Source organism: Cavia porcellus, unplaced genomic scaffold (genome assembly GCF_034190915.1).
Source record: "Cavia porcellus strain 051 isolate PalLab524CR breed Dunkin Hartley unplaced genomic scaffold, mCavPor4.1 scaffold_6, whole genome shotgun sequence".
NCBI lineage: Eukaryota > Metazoa > Chordata > Mammalia > Rodentia > Caviidae > Cavia > Cavia porcellus.
This window is the reverse complement of record NW_026947489.1, coordinates 70,875,525-70,892,646: the sequence shown is the minus strand read 5'-3', so window position 1 is coordinate 70,892,646 and position 17,122 is coordinate 70,875,525. Positions and strand designations below refer to the sequence as shown.

Below are 17,122 nucleotides of genomic sequence, written 5' to 3'. Positions count from 1 at the left end.
CTTAAAAAACAAAAACAAAAAACAAAATAAGCAGAAATAATGTAGTTTTTATGTTTGAATTCTCTTTTTGTCCTATTTTAAACTATCATAATTAGATATCTTTCATTATGGCTGACAATTCTGAAATAACTGAACAAACATTTATGGGCAGCTAAGTTCTCGGCATGGTTACCAGAAACAAGCTGAGCAAAAGAAGCTGTTAGGTTCTCCTGAGTACTGTACTAGTATCTTCATCTGTTACATAGGCTTCGTAATTATTTTTCTTGGTTTCTTGTGATGGTCCCACTATGTAGTTCAAGCTAGCCTTGAATTGGCAGCAATCTGCCTGCCTCAACCTCTGGAGTGCTAGGAATATAAAGCTGAGCCACCGTACATGCATTTATTTATTTGTTTGTTTATTTATTGAGACAGACTCTCACTATGTTTAGGCTGGTATTCAACCCACCAAATAACCTAGCCTAGCTTTGAACTCCACAGGGATCCTTATGTCTCAGCTTCCTGAGTGCTATGATTATAGGCATGTCCCAGCTCTGAGATTCATAAATCTTAAAAATCTTTAAGGTTAGACAATTTGGACAAGGGATATAGCTCAGTGGCGCAGTACAAGGTCCTCAGTTCAACTCCTGGTACCAAAAAAAATTTAGACAATTTAAAATTATTTTATTAATCATTAAAGTATCCTAGTGTAGCTCATTGTGGTGGCCCATGTCTATAATCCCCAACACTGGGAGGTAAAAGCAGGAAGATGGCAAGTTTGAGTAATTTAATGACTCAGTGATAACCTGTCTCAAAAAGAAAAAATGTCTGAGGATGTAGGTCAATGAAAAGGTTCAGGGCACTTTACTGCAATAATAATAATAAAAAGTAAATAAATTCTAGGGTAGAACATAAGGCCAGGACAGTTAGTCAAGGGCCAGGAATGGCACTACATGCCTATAGTCCCAGCTCTTCAGGAGGCTGAGATGGCAGATTATGAATTGAAGGCAGCCTGGGCAACATAAAGTCCCCATCTCAAAAAAAAAAAAAGACAAAAATCAAATTAGTCATTTCTGTAAATAACTAGTCTTAGATGCTTGACTGAACAACAGTTTCCATATGTAAAATCAGGATAATTTTTCATCTGCCCATTTCACAAGATTTTCAATGTCTTAATGAGACAAGTGATAACATTTAAAAAATAAGCTTTATAATATACCAGATTTTTTTCAACATCTGATTTTTTGAACTAATTGAAAAAGATGACAGAAGCAATACCAGTGCTTAATAACTACCAAAAGAAAATCCATTCTTACTAATCTTATCACATTTCTTTTGTACTAGGTTAAACTACATAAGAAGCTACCCAAGTAACAGGAATTTGGAGGTGCAGCTACCTTACCTCTTCTAAATAAACTGATGCTGGGCGTGTTTTACTCTTTAATTTCCAATAGTCAGTATGGTGCCAGTCCTGCACTGTCAATTTACGATCAAGGTGAGCCCATGCAATTCTTCGAGTACCAAAAACAACAGACACGATGCTATTAGTTGCCTAAAAGAAAAGGGCTGATTTCATTACAAATGTAAACATTTTAACAGATACAAAACATAATCCACAAGCTCAGAATGCCAAACTAGTTTATGTAATACAAAATTTAGTTTATGAGCTGAGAATTATTACTGTTGCCAGAGTCTGTGCTAGATACTGGACAAAAAGAGTATAAAAACAGCATTTTTTATAATATCACTATTTCTTTTTTTTGCAGCACCAGGGATAGAACTCACAACCACACGCTTGCCAGTTAGGCACTTATACACTCAGCTAAATCCCTGGACCAATTTCTTATAGGATGTAGCTCAGTGGCATAGTGCCTGCCTGGCAAGTGCATGGTCCTGAGTTCGATTCCTGGTACCAAAAAAGAAAAAGAAAGGTCATCATATAACAGTTATTGTACAGAAAGGTTTATTGGAAGATGAGATCTAAAGGTTTATTGGAAGATGAGGAAAATGAATAGTGTTAAACAGGAAGTGATTTCACCCCAGGTGCAGTTACAGTGTTTGACACCTCACCGCCTACATGCTGGACTGAAGACTGGAAAATAAAAAAAAAAAACAGAGGTTAGTTGTAAAGTCTGTTAACTTACTTTATCCTGAGAGCTCCAGGGAGCCACCAAAGCATGTAATTTTAGGGAATACTGTAACATAAAATTTGCATTTCAGAAAAAAATGAACTGACAGTTGTTCAGGAGACAAAATGAAGTGGACTGATGAAATGCAAGGTTTGCACAGGTACTATAACAATCTATTAAGAACCCCACAGTGATGGAAAAGGAAAAGATTAGTGGCCTACACCTGTAATCCCAGCACTCAGGAGGCTGAGGCAGGAGGATGGTTGCAAGTTCCAGACCAGCCTGGGATACAAAGTGAGTTCCAAGCCAGCTCGAACTGCATAGAGAAGAAAGAAAGAAAGAAAGAGAGGGAGAGAGAGGTAGCTCTGTGCTAAGTCTTGGCTGGATATAGGTTACAGTATAGAGTACAGTATCATCTCATTCCCACATGGCCTACTAAATTATGCTGTAGGCACAGGGGCAGTTAAGAGAAGCAATACTTTGTACTACTATACCCATCTCCCTTTCCGGTAAATAAACCACTGGATAAATATATTAAAGGCAGGACAGTTTGAACACTCAGACATACATAAAAGAGATTTTTTTTATTGGTTGAGTTCAGTGACTCTCAAATGCTGGTGCTAACCCACACTGCAATAAGCACTTCTTTGTACAACAGATTTTTAAGAAAGATTTTGTTGCAGAATTTTCTCCATAAAACTGACTTTAAAACTTAATCTCCAAGACAAGTGTGGTGGCTTATGCCTATAATCCCAGCACTTGGGAAGACTGAGGCAGGAGGACTGTGTGAGTCTGAGGCCAGCCTGGGCTAATTAGTGAGTTTAGGCTACCCTGAACTACACAATGAGATTTCTGTCTCGGGGAAAAAAAAAAATTTAGTCTCCAGCTGGATGTGGTGGCATACACATCCCAGCACTTGGGAAGCAAGAGGACTGCTGTGGGTTCAAGGCCAACCTGAACTATAGCAAGACCCTGTCTCAAAAAAAAAAAAAAAAAAAAAAGAAGATACAGCTCAGTGGCATAAGTGCCTGCCTGGCAAACGTGAAATCTTGAATTTAGTTCCCAATACAAAAAAAAAAAAGTATATGCAAGCAGAACAAAACAGAAAGTCCCCTAAATAAGGTATAACTCCACTGTAATCTGAATATATATAGTGTTAGCCAGGAATCTGGATCAAAGTCCTCCCTGAAAAACATGGATGATGTATGTTCCAGATCAACTTCAACAAAAGAGCCATCCTGAGGGTTCTGCAAGTCTTCTAAAAGTATATGCAGTATTATGTGCATGTTATAGTTTTCTGCACCCTGGGAAGGTCCAAAGTTTTCAAAGAAAACACTGTTCCCCTGTCCTATGCTGATTATTATTATGCGATAAGATATTTTATCAAGCAGTGTTACATAGGGCCTAAGTTCCTTCAAAATTTAATGTTAGTATCAAGTAATTTGAATAGTTTCATAGGTTACACTGAAAAAGATTTTGAAAGTGGAAAGGACAGGATCGTGCTGTGTAGCCCAGGTTGGCCCTGAATGCATGGTGCTCTTTCTGCCTCAGCCTCCTCAGGGCTGAGATTATAAGCACAAGGCACCATGCCCAGCTACAATTTGCTTTTAGATTGCTTTCTAAAGGAAGTATGGGGAGCAGAAAATAATTTTAAATCCTGCTATAAATACTGGTAGCACTGTTCTAGTCACTGCTTGGCTGTCATCTATTTTTGCATCTTTTTTTTTTTTTTTTTTTTTTTTTTTGTCTTTTTTTCCCGTACCGGGGATCGAACTCACGACCGCCTGCTTGCAAGGCAGGTGCTTATGCCGCTGAGCTAAACCTCCAGCCCTATTTTTGCATCTTTTTTGAAACTGGGTCTCGCTATGCAGTTCAGGCTGGCCTCGAGCTCACTTTGTAGGCCAGGCTGGTCTCAAATTCGCAACGATCCTCCCACCTCAGCCTCCCAAGTGCTGGGATTGGCGTGAGCCACCACGCCCGGCTCTATTTTTGCATCTTAATTGCTCATTATAATTGGGTATCTCTACAACAGTCCTCTTAAATATATCTTACATAGACCTACATTTGATACCAACTGTTTTTCTATAATGCTGTCCTCTTCTAGCCTGCCTAATGCCTCACTCTAGATACTTAACAGCAGTAGCTTAGTTTTCCCTCCTGTCAACTACCAATTTACTGTCTGAACACTTTACTATGTGCTAGTAATCCTACTTCATTAGTCATTATTTATATGAGTATGTACGGATGCACCAACTAAGCCTAAAGAACCCTGGATTAATTATCATGCCAACTCAGTGTCCAGAATGGTGATACACAGTTCCTCAACATCAAGCAGTGTAATAGACATTTAAGAAAATACCTTAAGTCTCCTTCTTTCTATGTTTGGTTTGATGAGGTTTCTCAGCTGCTGGTTTTCTGGCAATTTTCTTTTTGTCTTTTCGGTCTCTGGACAAAGAATTGAGTTACAAACTTGAACAATAGTTTTATATTGGAACAAGGGCACATTCATCAAACTCTCCAAACTCTGAAATGGCCCATGCTTTTCTCTGTACTCTACAATATTGTTGGACTTTCTTCCACGAAGCAATTTGAAAGCTTCAAGTTCTTTGTTAGATGCTGTATTCAGCACACGCAGGATGGAAGCCTGCTCTTCTGAAGAGAAGACCTTATCAAGAACATTTCCAGATTCTTTTGCATTTGCACCAGAACTCGTAATAATTCTCTCAGGTTCACTGGATTTTTTCCGACAGCAAAAATTATGTAAATCTTGGAATAGTGATGACTTCAATGGAACTGGTAAGCGTCTCCACCTTCCTAAAAGGAAAATTTATCAAAATGTAAGTTAGGATGTCCTACTTCTGTTTAGTGTTAGTTGCAAGCTTAGCTAGATGCACTGCAAAGTTCCATAGATTTTCCTATAATTCAAGCTGGATCACATTAACTAACTTAAAAGGAGGTTAGATTTAGAACCATATTGTAGTTACCCCTAAACAGTTTTTTAAAACTAGGCTTTTTGTTTTTAAGTCAAGTGGTCTTCTGAGTTTTTTGTTTTTGTCTTTTTTGATATAAGGTTTCGCTGTGCAGTTCAGGCTGGCCCTGAACTCACACAATCCTCCTGCAAGTGCTGGGACTACAAGCATGCGTCATGTCTTCTAAGCCTGATAGATCAGTCCAGTTTTACTACTAAGAACATCATATTTCATGTTTGTCAAGAAATTGTAGTTAGCTACCTATAATCCCAGCACTAGGGAGGCTAAGGCAGGAGGATCACCAAGAGTTCAAGGCCAACCTGGACTACATAATGAGTTGAGACCAACCTGGACAACAAAGCAAGACACTGTCTCAAAAAACTTTAAAAAAGAAAAAAAAAAAAAAAAGTTGTAGTTAGCTGAACAACACTAGAGAAGTGAGGCAGGAGGATCACAGCAATTCAAGGCCTATCTGACCTGCATAGGAAGACCGTCAAGAAAGAAAGAAAAGAAAAGAAAAAGTTAAGAGCTGGGACTATAGCTCAATGCAGTCTTTATCTAGCATGCATGAGGCCCTAAAGTCATGATGCTTAATGTATTTGTAACAGGAGAGGGTTCGATTTTTGTAACTGTTATTTAAGATTTACCCTCACTGTCATTTTCACTCATTTAGCACTCAATGAACTACAGAAAATTAAATTTAATGCATGTATACGAAATGTTTAAGGGCCGAGGATTTAGCTCAGCGGCATAAGCGCCTGCCTGGCAAGCGCAAGGTCAAGAGTTCGATCCCTGAAAAAAATAAAAAAGTAAATAAAAGAGTTCAATCCCCGGTACCAACAAATAAATAAAATGTTTTAGCGAAATAGTACATTTATGGGAGGGCTTATTTCCTACTGTACACTTTTTAAAAGTTGTTCTTTTTTTTTCGTTTGTTTGTTTTCTGGTTTTGTTTGTGCAGTACCGGAGACTGGATCTAGGACTCCGAGAATGCAGGCAAGTGCTCTACCTTCGCCCCACATCTCCAACACTAACTTACTGCAGGCAGAATAAACACCGTATCATGAGTAACTGCAAAACCAGTGGGAAGCATCTCTGACATCACAGCCAAAGGAAAACAATGCAGCCAGAGGTAACCAAGCTGTCGTCAGAATCTGAATCTTCCTCCTGCCTCCCAAGTCCAGGAAAAACGCACGCGGACCCCGGGCCAGGGAACCACAGATTGAGTCTCTGGGACCAGAACTGCTGTCAGCTCAGCTAAAGCCTCAAGTGGGAGACCTAGATATGGGACATGATAAGGAAACAGTCCGGGACCAGGGGTTAATGGCATGGGAAGTTAACCCTCTATTCCAGGCACTCTACCTCTCGTCCGGAGGAAACCCGGTACAATCATCTTCCAAATCCTATCAGCGGGACCCCAAGGTGAGGACCACCTCCACTGACTTCCGGTTCCCGTGTGCCTCGCCCTAAAGCACCCGGCTGTGCCCTGCACAAAGGTTCCGCCTGAGAGGTGGCTCGCGGGGAATTCTAAACGGAGCCCTTGGGTGCCCCGCAGACTCATTCCGCCAAATCCGGGAAACCTTGTCCGGATCTGCCCTTTAAGGCGGCTGCGCCGAATCTTCCGAACGAAGCCCCTCGGCTGCCGTCTGTAATTCCCACGGAAGCTTTGGGGGAGGCTCCCTGGGTCCCAAAGGGAACAAGTCTGCGGCCCAGTGTGGTGGGGGCGCGGAGGCAGGTACAGGGCAAAGCCCCCGAGTATAATGGAACAATTCGATGAGATGCGAAGTGTCTCAGAAGCTCAGCAAGAAAAAGAGCGGGCGTGAGGGTATGGTGGCTCAAGCTTGTAAACCCAGCATTTGGCAGGCTGAGGCAGGATGATCGCTGCCAGTTCGAGGCCAATCTGAAGTACATAAGGAAACCATCTCAAAAGGGGCAGGTTGGGGCAGAGCAGGAGGGTTATCAGAGAAGGTCAAGGTCAAAGGAGAGGGCTTGGCAAGGCGTGCAGTATTTCATTTGGAAGACATAGAGGGTTATGAGACTGGCGCCAAGTTTGGCGTTGGCTGCAGAGTGAAACTGCTGCATATTTCTCGCACAGGGTCTCCGGGTTTTGAATTTCAGTCAGTTTGGAAATGTGTTTCTAGAAACATTTGCCAGGAGTTGAACCTGGGAGATGTGAGGAGTGGAAAGGAAAAGGGTTCTTTGTACAAGATGGTGAGACCTAGGCAGTTTTTGTGAAGAAGTGGGGAGTAAGGAGGAAGGCAAGGGTCTGAGTTTTTGTAGGACAGCAATGAATCGTCCATATGTATAGCGAAAGGCAGCCGGGTATTGATAGAATTGTGGGAGGGAGGACCGGTGGCGGCTGAAAAGATAAGAAGTATGAAATATAAATGACCTTTATTTTGAGAATGCGGGGAGAGACACCCCCGACCCCCTGGGGCGTAGCACCCCCACCCCAGGGCCTGTGATCTCTCCGTGGAACTCGTGGAGTGAGGCACATAAGTAGCCTCGGTTTGGGGTGGAACCTAAGGGGGGCATTAGGGATGCACAGGTAGCCCATTGGTCTTTGTTTGGCGCCCGAGGTTTCCTAAGGGTGGGGGAGATAGGAGCTTCCTGGCTTTACCGGCTATAGTATCCGGCCTGGGCCAAAACCCTTTCAAGTATGACACCAGAGTCCTAAGTATTAATAGAAAGCACAGGATTGCTGGGGGTTTAGCTCAGCGGTGGAAGCACCTGCCTGGCCAGCTCAGTCAAGAGTTCGATCCCGGTGCCAATAAATAAATAAATACATTGTTTTGGGGGGGCCAGGGATTTAGCTCAGTGGCCTGCCTGGCAAGCGTGAGATTGTGAGTTCAATCCCTGGTACAAAACAAACTAGGAATTCTAAGAATCTTGAAAGTTTCTGGGGAATTTAGGAAATAAAGTCAACTGTTTTTGTACAAAAATTTTCTAAATCAGGAAGAAATAACACCCTTTTCCTTTCAGAGCTTACTCAATTTAATGAGCTATTGGTATTTAACTGTATTCCTCAAAAAAAGATATGCTGATAGCCAGGCATGGCGTGTGCCTGTTATCTTAGCACCCAGAAGGATGAAGCAGAAGCATCAATGTGAGTTTGAGGCCACCATCTCTCAAACAAACAGACAAATAAGTCAGCAAAAGATATGTTGAACTCCCACTGCCTCAGAATGTGATCTTCTGTGGCAATAAGGTCATTTTAGTTGTGATTAGTTAAAATGAGGTAGAGGGAGGTGTGGGTCAGTGGTAGAGCCCTGCCTAACAGGCATTGAGGCCCTGGATTCAAGACACCACACAAACAAGCTGACAAAAAGGTGAAAATTCCAGGGACAATGGCTGTGCCCTTGTCTCAGCTGCTGCACTTGGGAGGTTGACTTTGAAGCCTCTTTTAAACCCAGTCCCTGGCAATGCAGTAACAGCTCAACCTCAAAAACAAAATAAAGTAAAATAGGTCACCCTGGATGAGGCGGCTGCTAATCCAGTATGACTGTTGTCCTTGTAAGGAAATGGCCACATGCAGGTAGGCACAGCGGTGGGGGCATATGCATGCCTAGGAAGCTATCACCAAAAACTAGGAGACAGGCATGGGACAGATTCCCCCCAGAGCCCTCAGAAAGAACCAGTGCCAGCGTGTTGACTTCTGGCTTCCCCAAGAAGGAGACAATAAAATATTCATCACTTTATGCTCTCAGTTTGTGGTGATTTGTTGCAGCAGTCCCAGGAAACTAACAAATGGAACTTATGCCTAAAGGCAGCTGGTGATGTCTCAGAGAGGGTGTGGTTTGCTGGTAAGACAATTTAGCACTTAACTGCATAGTTCAGGCAGTTTCTCAATTTCTTAGAACCTCAGCTTCCTCATTTGCCCAAAGGAGATGATGGTACTGCCCCAGAGAACTTCTTGGAGGATTCAGAAGGAACTTTCAAGATACATGCAGCATACAATAAATGGTAAAAACATCTCTTCTTCTAATCATTAATGATGTCAAGGGGAAACACTCTCATTCCTCAGAGCATTCATTCAAAATTGTGCTTCAAGCAGAGGCTGGAAGAGATAGGAAAAGAAAAAACAAGTGCTGATGACTAAGCCAGATTCACTGTGTTCAAAACAAAAGTTGCCATCTTTATCCAGGAACTGGCTCCTCCTCACTTCCCTGTGTTAATCACCCATAGAGCAGCTTAATTACTCAGGTTAGTTTTGTTTAGGAAAAAACATTAAAATTAATGCTCCATACTGTGTGTGTGTGTGTGTGTGTGTGTGTGTGTGTGTGTGTGTGGTGCTGGGGCTCAAACCCAGGGCCTTGTTTATGAGAAGCTTGAGCTCTACCACTGCGCCATATCCCCAGTGCCAATTCTTCAATGGGTCATAAAAAGCATTAAACTTTAAAAAGTAGATAAACTGAATTTAATTAAAATTGAAATATGTTAAGTGGTTTAGAGAATGAAATGGCAAGTTACAGAGTGAAAGAAAATATTTACAATGCTACAGCCGCTAACTTGCATCCAAAATATATTTTCAAATTTCCTACAAACTAGTGAAAGAAAAACAAGCAACCCAATGTTTTGTTTTGTTTTGTTTTGTTTTTGTGGTTACTGAGAATAAAACTTAGGACCTTGTGTTTAACAGGCAGGCATTGTGCCACTGAGTTATATCCCCAGCCCAGGCAACTCAATTTTTTAAAATGGGCAAAGATTTATAATATGGATATTTCCTCTATAGAGGAGATACAGATACATTTTTTGGACATGCAGAATTGAACCCAGGGCCTTCTCTGTATTGGATAAGGGCAAGCACTCGGTCACAACCTACACCTCCAGCCCTTCTATTTTTTTACCTCACTAAATTGCCCAGGGTGGACTTGAACTTTCAATTCTCCTTCCTCAGTCTCTTGAGCAGCTGGGATTATAGGCATGTACCACCACGTTAGCATAAAGAGGATATTCAAGTGACCAATTGGCAGATGAAGAGATATTCAATTTTATAAGGGAACTGCAAGTTAAAACCACATTGTGATATCACTACACACCCACGAAGATAGCTAAAATGAGAAAAAAGGTCAACAGACTGGAGTGTTGGAAAAGATGTGGAGGAACTGCTGATGAAGCGTAGTTGAGCTTCGGAAAACTGTTTGGCAGTATCTAATTTGTTTAAAGATGTGTGCACCTTGTGGACTCAGAAATCCGACCCCTGGGTATATGTCCAACACAGTGCAAACACGTGTGCACTCAAAGACGTGCGGTAGGAGCCAGGGATGCTTCAGCTTTTGGGGAGGCTGAGAGAACATGACCAGCTTGAAGCCAGTCAGAGTAACTCAGGAAGACCCTATCTCAAAATCAAATAAATGGGCTGGGGAATAGGTCGCCAGTAGAGCACTTATCTAGCATGTGAGAGGGCCTGGGAAGGAGGGAGGTTTGCAGTGCATTGAATTACATGTATAATTACTAATACTTAACAGATGTTGATTCCAAAACTGGTAAAAGTTTTATATGGTTAACCTGGTTACAATAACGTTCAGAGCTGAGCACAGTAATACATGCCCGTAATCCCAGCACTTGGTATAATAGAAAATCCTGCTCCCCACACCACCAGTATACTTCAGTTTCTTAGTGCCCAGGTAATATTATCTACTTACAGTTATGGTTGTTTCTGGTCTCTTAGAAACAGCTGGTCACTCTGATGCACATTGAATAGACCAATCCCCTATTAACAAGCCACTACGCCTCTGTACTTCCTGCTTGCTAGTTCCATATACGCCCTAGACTGCCAGAGATCAGGGCCTGATATTTTGGGATTGATCCCAATCAGTGCCCCTCAATGTAAAACAAATCTGCCTCCAAATCCTGGGTGTCATTTCAGTGTTTTTGTTTGCTGTTGCATTGGGAGGCTTGAGGCAGGAAGATTGTCACTAGTTTAAGGTCAGCCTGAACTGCATAACAAGACCCTGACCCCTCTTTCTGCAAAAAAGTTCACTGTTCTGGAATTGAACTCAGGGTCTCGAACATGCTAGACACATCCTCTGCCACTGAGGTAAACCCATCCCTCTTTATTTATATTTTTTTGTCTTTTTATCGGTACTGGGGATCGAACTCATGACTGCCTGCTTGTGAGGCAGGCACTTATGCTGCTGAACTAAATCCCCAGCCCCCACTCTTTATTTTGAAATGAGTTTCTCAGCTTTCCTGGCTATGATCAAGTGTAGTGGGTATTTGTTCTTATTTTGAGGCAGGACTTTGGTGGGCTTGAACATTTCTGTCTTAGCCTCCAAAGTAGCTGGAATTACAGGTGTGCACCACCATGCCTGTCTATTGTGCATATGCCAATAAACTTTTTGTCTGCAGCTCACCAGATAGATGAATCACAAGCATGCTGACTGAGAGAAGCTGCATGTTTATATATGAGATGCAAATCAGACAACGCTAATCTAAGGCGATAAACAGGTTACATTTATGGCCTGATTACTGAAGAGTTAATGGACCTTTTGGATTGCTGGTTACACAGTACTTTATTTATTATTTAAAACTCTGGGTACTAAACATTTATGTGCACTTTGTAAAATCCACCAAGATGTATGCTTATTTTTTTTTTTACAGACATGAGTCTAGTTTGAAAGGTGTATGCTTATGAGCTGTGCACTTTTCTATATTTGTTATACTTTTTAAAAAATGTTACTTGAAAGTTTACTTCCCTAAATTACTTTGCATTAGATGTACACCATCTAAGATTTGAATGTTCAGTGACATTTTTAGGTCACTGGGGCCGGTAACACCTGACCTAGTTCTCTGTAGTATTTTATACAGGAAAGACAGTTAGTCCTGTTAGTCCTCGTTTGGGAGAAATTTGGGGGTTTCCTTTTCCTGTCTTGTAGTATACCATATTGTCTTTCAGCATTGTAAAGAACTAAAATTATTAAGCAAATGATCAAAATTTAAAAAAAAAAAACATGCAGAACATTCTAGTCTTGAAACCCAGAATCAGCACAGTTGAGCTCAGGCGCCACTGCTGCCACATATTACATATTTATCTCAGTTGGTTTCTATTGAAAAGTTTTCCTTTTTGCAAAATAAAACCCAAAGTTCCACTCTCAAATGACTGCTGCAGAAACCAAAATATAGAAATCCTTGTTACAATGCACAGTGTTATACCAGAAACATTACTAACAGGACCACTGATTATATAGTTGCAGATGAAGTGTGATTGTCTCAGAAACAACCTCGGGAGGAAAATACCCAACAGTTTGTAGCACAGCACCTTATGTGGTTAATAGGCATAACTGGGGTTTTAGAGCCTGGTTTTTATAGCCCAGCTCCCTGAGGGACACTTCCCCTCAAAGTTCAAATTTCCAACAGATGTCACTCTAATCCCTTTAGTTGTAGTCGGGACTAAACCTCTAAGACTAACTTCTCCTTCCGTGCTCCAGTAATGTCTAACATGTAAGCAATGATCTTGTGACTGCTTTGGATTTATTTTCAGGATCTGTAGATTTCACAGGTTGCAGTTTTCCATTCTCTGGATTTCTTCTGGGTTGCTGTATTTTATTCAGAATGCAAATTTGCATAAACTGGGTTGTGTAATGATGGCCTCAATTCCACTCCATTCAGCCCCCCATCTTTTAAAAATGAGGCAAAATTCATACATTTTGATGTACAATGAAGTGGTGTTTAGTCCATTCTCAAATCTTGTACAACAATTATGGCTATCTAGGTGCAGAGCATTTCTAACAACCCAAAAGATAGCCTCACACGTCTTGGCAGTCATCCTCCAGTCATCTCCCTTTCCCACCCCACCAAAAATTCTAATCTGCTTCCTGTCTCTGTGGTTTGACCCATCCTACGTATTTCATAGAAAAGAGTCAACCAGGGGCTGGGGATTTAGCTCAGCGGCATAAGCGCCTGCCTTGCAAGCAGGCAGTCTTGAGTTCGATCTCTGGTACCAATAAAAAAGAAAAAGACCAAAAAAAAAAAAAAAGAAAGAAAGAAAAGAATCAACCATATTTTGGACCCAATACGCTCACTGCTTCAAGGTTACAAAGATGAATATGGCAATCTGCTCTTCACCAGATCACTGGTGACTGGAACAAAATAGACATAAAAACAGCCATAGTACAAAGCAATAGCTGTTATAATAGAAATATGAATAATTTTGTGGGAGCACAGGTGCAGAAGATAAATGCAAGCTGCAAGAAGTCAAATTTGAATTTGAATGTGAACACACACTTCCTAGACTGATAGGATCTAGAGTAGAGGAGGAGAGGGCCTCAGTAGGACAGGGAGCAACATAAGTAATACCCAACAGCATGCAGTTGGATAGCCCTGTGCTCAAAGGAGCCAGACAATACACACACCAAGTATCACCACCCCAGGACCTTTGCACTTCCTCTTGTCACTTCCTAGATGCTGCTGTCTTGGGTGCAGAGTTGGCTTGACCCCTTCCTTATAGGTCACCTCATCAGAGAGGACTTCCTTGACCTTTATTTACAATAATACCTTTTATCTTTCTCTATCCCTTTATTCTTTATATCATTATCACTCTTCAACCATGTTGTGTATATGCATATTCATTTCTCCCCACCACCCTTCACAGTGCTGGGCCTACACTAGGTGCCCTATAAATACTCCACTTAATGAATGGATGACACGCAGCTTGGCATATTAGATTAGGGGTCTCTCTGGATGCCAAGCTGATTTCTGTTGTTGAAGGCAAAGTGAAATTGAATACAGGTCACCTCTAGCAGACTCTCTGGTATACCACTTCACTGTCAGCTCTTTCTCTTGCCTGCCTGTTAGTGCAGTGCTCAAAAATACAACTTTAAAGATGAAAAAAATTGGATGCAAAAGACAATCATTACAACATTATGTATAGCAGCAAAAATTGGTCAAAATCCATCTGTCCAGCTTGGTGTGGTCCCATGCCTGTAATCCCAGCACTCCAGGCTGGTCTCGAACTCGCAATGATCCTCCCATCTCAGCCTTTCAAGTGCTGGGATTACAGGCGTGAGCCACCACACCCAGCAACACTGCCATTTTTCTTTACTTTTTTTTTCTTCTTTTTTTTTCGGTACCAGGAATGACATTGTCATTTTTCTAATTAGTGAAGTTCATCTGATTCAATCTTATGTTTTGGTGGAAAGGATCCAACACAAACATGGATTTAAATCTCAGCTCCAGTACTGTGCATTACCCAGGATGCGTCATCTCAGTTGTGTAACCTTGAACAAATTTACTTAGCCTCTCTGTGGGTCACAGTTACCTCATCTGTAAAATGGGCATAAAACTACATTTCAGGATATAGCAAGGGTTAAACGGAGTAATACTATGTTAATGGCTTGGCGCACTGCAATCCCTGAGTAAACTGTGGCTGTAATTATGAACGGTTTTTCTTTCTTTCCTATATTTTCCAAATTTCCTATAATTATAATTTTCTTCAAAATTTTAAAACTAATAAACTAATAAACATTTGAATTCACAAAAGCTTCACACACTGTCCCCTGGGGATCCTGAGCCTGTTCCTGGGAATGCAGCAGGGGCTTGCTTCCAGCCCCACGGCAGCTGGGGACACAGTGCTCCGGGGACACCACAGGATGTCAGTGCTCCAAAGACCCTGCTGGCTTTATTTACAGAGGACATTCTGTCCCTCACCCCCACAGCTGCGGTCCAGACCCAACTCCCCAGAGAGACTGCCTCAACCCACCCTGTACTGCAATCCTTGGTCACGTCACCTCTGTGTAGTGCTCTTCCCTTTGGTGCAGCCTCTAGCTCCTGAGCACTACGCTCAACTGTTACCAGCACCCATGAGCAGCAACAGAGTTTCTGTGTGGGGCCGTGAAAGTTTTCAGAATAGTGGTGAAAATAAAGAGTACAAACTTTTTTTTTAATCGGTACTGGGATCGAACTCACAACTGCACACTTGCAAGGCAGGTGCTTATGCCACTGAGCTAAATCCCCAGCCCTTAAAGGATACAAACTTTAAATTATAAAACAAGTTCTGGGGATCTAATATACAGCATGGGTGGCGATGAGTCATATTATTTCTGATCATCCTTTTACAGTGTTTATGTGTATCAAATCATGACATTGTATTCATTAAATGTATATGAAAATGCCGGGAATGGTAGTGCCTGCCTGTAATCCCAGCCCTTGGGAGGCTGAGACAGGAGGATCGTCATGAGTCGAGGCCAGCCTGAACTATATAGCAAGACCTGTCTCAGAAAACAAAGAAAAAGTGCAGATGAAAGTGAACAAAAAAATCAAGAATGAGAGGACTAAAGAGAATGGGTTTCATGAAATAACCTGTGAATAAGGGACACTAAGATAAGAGACCTGTGTTTAGGCCCATTTGCTCCTTGCCTTGGGGACATTGGGTGATTCAATTCCTTGGAGGCTCAGCTGCTTGTCTGCAAGGTGTTTGATAGCCTGCCGCCCTCGAAGGGGGATCTCACAGCTCACAGGTACTAAATGTGAAGAGCTCTTCTGCAGAACACTCAGGACATGTCACTAGCACCCCTGCCCCGCCAAGCAGGGAAGAAAGCAGGGAAAGAGCCTGTCACAACCAAATGACAGAGGTTTCGCTGTTGTTTGTTTTCTTTTTCAGTTCTAAGGATGCCTGAAATTCTATGCTTTGATTCCCGGTAAATGAAAACCAAAAATAGGAAGCAGGAAAACGAAGGTGTCCTCTCAGTTCCTGGCTCTCTGGAAGGCATGAGACATGTGCTATGTTTTCCGTAGGTTGGTTTTGGGAGCTCAGGGAGCTGGTGAATCAGGATGCCGAGAAGAGCAAGGGCACAGTTTTGCCCTGGCATGGGCCTAAGGAGAAATGTCCTCAGCTCATCCCTCTTTATTCCCCCACCCTGTCTCTTCATACTTTGGGCTGGCTTTCCCACCTTTCTCCTAGGAGATTGACTTCTTTCTCTTTGTTCATCCAAAGCAGCAGGAATGCATCATCTGGCTTGTTTAGCCTCGTCCTCTGGCCCCAAGCTGCTCTCTCACCGTGCCCTCTATGGCTGACCCTGGGCTAAGCCTCATCGCCTCCACACAGTCAAGACCCCACGTGGCTGGTTGTTCTTGGGAATGCCTCTGTCTCCTTCCTCTGGGCTGGTGGCTTGACCCTTTCCATTCTACGGATGATGGGAAATTGACCTCTTCCATGCTAGGGATGATGGGAAATTGACCTCTTCCATTTTAGGGATGATGGAAAATGACACACAGCACTACAGATGACAACTCCACAAGCTGATCAGAGGAGCAGGGAAACAATTCAGCCACTGTGTTTTGGTAGCTTTATGGCACATAAAGATCCTAATAGGTGGATCTCAATATCTTGATTTTACAGAGGAGTGCAAGGCTCAGAGAAATGAGGGAACCTGTCCAAAGATGAACACCTAGAAAGTAATGGAGCCAACAACTAAAACCTGAACTTGTGGATTCCTGGCTTCTTTGCATTCTATTATACTGCGGTGCAAGCAGGTCAGCTAGATTATCAGATTCCATGCGCTAGGGAGGGAACCTAACAGCCTGTTCCTTAAGCCGTACTAATAGGATAAATGGGTGCTCACACACAGAGGAGCTGACTCCTGTGAACCAGCAGCCTCTTAGTCGCTGAGGATGGTAACATGCAGGGAAGGAGCTTGATGAGATGCTCAGCTTCATGATTACCTAAGCCCTGCCCACATCTCCTGGTGATGAAACTTCACAGGTGTGCAACTAGTTTTTGTAATTTAAAAAGCATGCTAGGTGTGGTGACCCATACCTGTAATCCCATCACTCAGGAGGAGGCTGAGGCAGGAGAATCACTATTAGTTCGAGGCCAGTTTATGCTACATGGAGAGACCCTGTCTCAATAAATAAATAAGCAAGCACGTGAGTGACATGATGTCACATGCCTGTGACTCTGGCTACTGGGGAGTTTGAGGCAGGAAGATGGGGAGTTGGCTGCCAGTTTGGGCAACCGAATGACTTGGTGAGATCCTGTTTCGAAATAAGATTTTAGGAAGGGCTAACGATGTGCGTCAGTGGTAGAACGCCAGCCTGGCTTTGCTGGAG

General features: G+C 42.4%; 1 protein-coding gene across 10 annotated transcripts in view; it reads right to left on the bottom strand.

Annotated features, from left to right (window-relative positions):
* The window catches only part of Tefm (transcription elongation factor, mitochondrial), a 59,037-nt gene extending 52,375 nt beyond the window's left edge, over window positions 1-6,662 (bottom strand). For all 10 annotated transcript variants that reach the window (XM_063250977.1, XM_063250975.1, XM_063250976.1 and 7 more), the window contains exons 1-3: window positions 6,437-6,662; window positions 4,465-4,919; window positions 1,379-1,528 (exon numbers count right to left, since the gene is read on the bottom strand). In XM_063250977.1, coding sequence (XP_063107047.1) covers window positions 1,379-1,528; window positions 4,465-4,919; window positions 6,437-6,635 — 804 coding nt within the window. In that variant the 5' untranslated portion in view covers window positions 6,636-6,662. The remainder of the gene's footprint in view (window positions 1-1,378; window positions 1,529-4,464; window positions 4,920-6,436) is intronic.
* Between the last annotated feature and the right edge of the window lie 10,460 nt (window positions 6,663-17,122).